The 5,742-nt window shown below is 35.8% G+C and overlaps 1 protein-coding gene across 1 annotated transcript in view; it reads right to left on the minus strand.

Annotated features, from left to right (window-relative positions):
• LOC107086458 (ly6/PLAUR domain-containing protein 1-like) overlaps window positions 1-5,742 on the minus strand; it is a 15,371-nt gene that overhangs the window by 2,559 nt on the left and 7,070 nt on the right. The window contains exons 2-3 of the mRNA XM_015377403.1: window positions 5,199-5,333; window positions 97-341 (exon numbers count right to left, since the gene is read on the minus strand). Coding sequence (XP_015232889.1) covers window positions 118-341; window positions 5,199-5,333 — 359 coding nt within the window. The 3' untranslated portion in view covers window positions 97-117. The remainder of the gene's footprint in view (window positions 1-96; window positions 342-5,198; window positions 5,334-5,742) is intronic.

The following is a 5,742-nucleotide window of genomic DNA, read 5'->3' on the forward strand; positions in this document are numbered from 1 at the left end:
CTACAACCTGCAGGACAGCGGCCTTCGAGGACCGAGTTTGGGGATGCCTGATTTTAAAGCATTGTTATAACTGAAAGTGCAGGGATTGAACTGTACTGTAGGATGCAGTAGGAACGTCTACGTCAGATGAATAAGCATCGGCGCCATCAAGAAGAGCAGGGCGTGTCTGTTGGAAGGCGCAACCGAGGGAACGGGCCGCTTCCTCTTGGGGCCATTGCAGAGCGGCGTGTTGCAGCAGGTGATGCACACTGAGTTCAACCTGCCCGTACAGAACTGCTGATAACCGGAGGAGGCGATGAGGCAGGCCCCAGAGGATGCGCAGGACTTCCGATAGTGTATTCCTGTAAGAGAAGAGGGATTATTTTTATTTTAAAGAATTTCTAAATTGAATAAATATGATTAATGGAGCGTTATAGAGCCTCCTGTCATTGGAGAACGAGGGGAACATTTTCTCTGCAGTAATTCGATTGCTGAGATTGAACATGTAACTTTGGAGTCTTTTGTTCGGCTTTGCTCTCGCAGCACTTTATTGCTCTGTTTGACTTATGGAGATATCGATTCTCAGTCTGATACTATTAGATGATATTTGTCTGTATTTCCGTTTAAAGAAAAACTGCAGCTGGCTGCAAAAGGTACAGTTTCTTCTTATTGGTTACATCCGTTATGTCGCAGCAGGTTCCATTATCTGGAAGAGAAAATGGTAGAAAAAGTGCAGGCCTGGACATTTTTAAAGAAATGCAGACTTTTTAACAATAGATACATAAAATTAGGGGCTATGTTAGCAATAAGTTTTAGCAAAGTTGTTTGAAGAAGTGAATTTCATCTGACTTTGGCCTCATAGATAATTTTAGTTAGTTTTTTTCCCCCTGAAAAATGCTTAAAAACATTTATTTAAAACAAAAAAAACTGGTTCCTTGAGTCCTCTCTTGCAGATAGGATTTTTCTGTTTGATCAAACATAGACTTAGACAACTTTTAATGTCATTTTGTCTACAGATTATATACAAAAAAGAAATTTTATTCAGTGCAGCTTTCCAGACAGTAAATGAGCAATTTCCACTCCATAAAGTTTCACAGTGATCAAATGTAAACAGTGTAAGAGAAGATTTCCTGTTAACTTATTCAGGGTTAAAGGGACAAAATTAAATACATGTACCACAAAATAAACAAATGCAACATGAAATAATGACATGGAAAATTTAACCAAAAAAAATGGTCTATTAAATGTCACATTTAAATAATTGTTTAAATACAAAAACAAAAAATGTTTAATGAAATGTTCTGTTAAATAATCAAATGCACCATGTATTTAATACAGCACTGAAAAATAATATGCACCATTAAATTATTAAATGTAAATAACTAAATGTGCCATTAAATATATATTTTTTATTAACAGGAATTGCTTTCTCTTTAATGTTCTGATAGGAGTCGAGTCTCTGGGGAGGATTCACTAGAATTTACAAGAGCTGTATATCAGTTTATTTCTAGCGATATTTGTGGGACTTCAAAGGAAAGTCGGGCTCTATTAAACAGCTGTTTCAAATGTCAACATCTGGCTTTACGGTAGGTCCTTCAGCAGAGTCGTCTGTTTATGTCAGCCCAATTTGCCCAGTGCTGGAATTTTATTTAGGCTCAAAAAGGAAACTCTAAACACCAACAGGACGGATAAACTGTGTATGGAATATATATATATATATGATGGTTTATACAACCTTTTTTCACCAGGATCAAATGGTTTTTGGTCTTTTTGTAAAGGTATACAACATGACTATGCACCTAGTAGTAACTTAAATAATTAGCTCCATGCTTGTACTGTTATCTGAGGAAAAGTTCCTAATAAATTACAGCTATTTTTCATTTCTCTTGTCAATCTTATAAAATGGTAGCTTGAAGGGTTTTTTTTATGACGACTTATGTTACTTTACATTTATTTTTGAGAAACTGGAGATGCCCATCAGACACTTGAAAGTTCAAAGTGCAAGGTTACCATGTGTTGCTCTGAGTGTTGGATCGAAAGATTGAAAAAAACATCCATAACTCCTGCAAAGGCTGAACTTTTGACCTGCTGAACTGCAGCCCACACTAAATACATCATCCTCCTTCCATGCAATGTTACAGTCAGAGTGGACTCATAGCTTATGATGAGTTTAAGCGAGGAAATTAGACATTCAAAAGCTTTTTGGCTATTTAGTTGTTTGTTGGCTGTTGAAAATCAGGGACTGAATCTGGGACTTTGTGCTTAACTCAGTATCTTTTTAAACTATTTCTAGATGTATTGAAATGGGTTCTAGACATGCATCTTTTACATCTTCTGGTGATTTTAAATTTAAGCTATAAAATAGTTAGAAATGCTGATATTATAGTGTCTCATTATGGCTGTAAAAAAACAGTTTAGGAAATTATTTCAGTCATTTAAATGTTTTATTCAAATAGTCCTATCCCACATAGTGTAACCTTTAAATCAATTATCAACAAGTCCAAGAGCTATTTTTTCATCGTTGACTGTAAAGCATCAAACTGCTGAATTACATTTAGCTATTTAATCTAGAGTTTTGGCTTATTTTAACACAGCTTTAGGCTACAACCACACGGTGCTGAAAAAGTTAACCGTTCAGAGTTTGAGTATAAAGACGAAGGAGCACAAACCAGATGGAGCCATAATACGGGTTGTAATATTTATACCCCGCCAGTAGGTGGCAGTTTATCTTTAAAGAGCTGTAATACTGTCCATTCAGATGGATGTGGTGCCACATAGGCAGTAAGGCTGCTGTCCATCAGGTGAGATAACTGTCAATAAAAATGTATACATAGGATTCTATATTTGTATCTTGAAGTAAATGTAATTAAATTTATGATTAGTATTTGTCCCTTTTTCTCAAACAAATTTGCACATTTCTAATTCAAACTCATAAGTTGCTGGTTTCCACTCAAAACTTACTGATAAGTGCAAATATATTTATGATTCTTATCAATTTGTAATTTATATTTATAAATTTGGAATTTATACTTGTAAATTTGGGATTCTTTATTTACATTTTTTTCATCTATATTTATAAACTTATGATGCTTTAAAAATGTTTGATTTGTTCTTATAGATTTGTGATGCGTTTATAAATTTGGTATTCATACTCAGAAATTGCTGAGTCATAAATACGAATTTCTGAAAGTTACCAGTATGTTAACAACTTGTAGTTGTAAATTTCTGATTCTTTATGGATTTGTTTTCATACTCGTGAATTTACTTTGTTTTTATACATTTTTTATTTGTATTTGTAAATGTCTGATGGGTTTGTGATTTGTATTTGCAACTTTGAGATTTGTACTTATATTCTTTCAAAGTGGTTTCTTTGTAACTTGTACTTGTATTTTTTAAACTTGTATTCTTACTGCTGAAATATCTGAGGTTACATGTTTGAAAGAACTAAAAAATAAAAATCTTAAACCTATTTGTACTATAAAGTCACATTTAGATATTAGGCCACCTACATGTTACACGTTTGTATTGACAGTTATCTTACCCCACAAATGTCCAGGTTAGACCCTCACCCAAGGGTTAGAAAACAGGAGATGATTTATTTTGTGCTTTTTCAGGCATTTTAAACAGTTTTTCATTTTTGGATGTGGGCAGTTAACAGGTCAGCATTACATTATCCTCCTGTACCTTGTTAAAATGGAGCCTAGGCGGAAGTTCAACTGAATAAACTGAATACTCTCTTACATCCACCTGCAACACAGCCAATCAGCTTTGAACCACACCTCCACGAAAGCCAATCGGCATCCAAAGTTCTTCTTAAAAGGCCTCTGATCCGCTAGTCTGCTCCTGTGTGCAGGCGGCGGTTGTGCTATGTGACCTCATTCAGATGACCCCGTTTCAACCCACCTCCACCATCGTAGCTAAAGCTTCATCAGAGTGTCATTCCTCCACTGCATTCCCTATCTCATTTCAACCAGTCCGGTAGAAGACCGCCATGTTGAGCCTGGTTCTGCCAGAGGTTTCTTCCCAACGGAGAGTTTTTCCTCTCCACTGTCGCTCCATGCTTGCTCATCATGGACAGGTTCTCTCAACCTATGTTAACCAAACTGGACTTCCATCTTCCAGGTCCCTGAGTGAAGCTCTATAATCCGCTGGATCTCCCCATAAAGCTCAGCAGACAGTCTCTCTAACCAGCAGTCTGCAGACTGACCAACTTCATCTATCTCCAATCCACCACCAGTTTCAGGCCTGGGGGGAAACAGCCCTATTCTTTGCTCCTGTTCATGCATATCTATCAAAATTAAGCCCTATGTTTCCTGCCGAGGTCTGAGCGCCAAAGACAAAGTAATTGTATCAATAAATTTCTCCTAATGGTCTTTTCTCTTGATGTGAGTTTTTCAGATTAAACTGGTGCTCACTAATGCAAAGTCAACATATAATCTAGTTTACTTCTTTTACTCATGTTCTCCACAAAAAAAACAACAAAACTAAAAGATTTCAAGATGTGTTTTTTATGTATATATACATATATATATATATATATATATAGAAGCACAGAGAAAGACCTCACAACAGGGAGAAAAAAAAAGGTTTAAATATATACATTTATCTATTTCAAAGATTTAACTTTTCGCAGGCTTGTATTTGTTGACTGCAAAGATTTCTATTGCTGTGGAAATGCGCGGATCCGCATCAAATGATGGTTCTCTTTCTTTGAAGCTGCATAGAGGTGTACAATAACAGATAACAATGTCTGTTCCGCTGAAAATTGCAGGAGATTGTGTTGACCTCTTCGGAGGGGGCAGCTAAGTCAGACATGAGGGAGGTATTTGAGACGGGAGGGGGAAAAAAAGAAGAGGTGAAAGCTGGCTTCTTCTCAGAAATATTTCCTCTCCTTTTGTTTTACCTCTGAAATATGTGTCAAAAGTTCAATATTAATGCAGACATAATGAGTTGCTGTTTTTTGCTTTTAGTTTAGAGGATCAAAAATTAATGTCATCACAGCTGAGAATCGTTTTTTTTATTTTAATGCTTTAGAGAAAATAATCTTTGGAGGTTTTGTGCTTTCTGGGAGCTGACTCATGTTCCCAGATGGTTGGTTAGAATAAGATAGAAAGCCTAATTTGAGACTTTGGATTTGCTTCCTTAGATTTAAATAGCTCCAAAACATTTTAAAATAATAAAAAGATGTAAAGCGCATTCAGAGAAAGTACAAACCCTACCATCAGCTTTGACCAGCACCTCCTTCTGGCACATGTCCTGTACGTTGACCGTGCAGTTGACAATGTATTCTGGTGTGGAGCAGTCGTTGTGCTTCATCTCCTCACACTGGTAACACTGGATCTGAAGGGCATTGCCTAGCAGGCGGAAACAGGAAGGAAACAAAAATACATCTGGATTAGAGATTAACCAATACAGGGATTTTTTCTTTTTAGGGCAAATGCTGATTCCGATTATTCTGACATCAGTCCAGCTCATATTGCTTTTTTTTCCTCCACTTACAGGATCCAGAAGACATATTAATATGACCTCATAACATAAATTTATGAGTATTAGAAACAAATCTGAGTAAAAACTCAATTTATGCAGGTACACAAAAAAACACACATCTAACAAATACCAAATTTATAGGTAGAAGTCCAAAAATAATTAGTATAAATCACCAATTTATAAGAACAAATCACACATCTAACAAATACCAAATTTATAGGTAGAAGTCCAAAAATAATTAGTATAAATCACCAATTTATAAGAACAAATCACACA

The sequence above is a fragment of the Cyprinodon variegatus genome, unplaced genomic scaffold (assembly GCF_000732505.1).
Source record: "Cyprinodon variegatus isolate N-32 unplaced genomic scaffold, C_variegatus-1.0 Scaffold153, whole genome shotgun sequence".
Classification (NCBI taxonomy): Eukaryota; Metazoa; Chordata; class Actinopteri; order Cyprinodontiformes; family Cyprinodontidae; genus Cyprinodon; species Cyprinodon variegatus.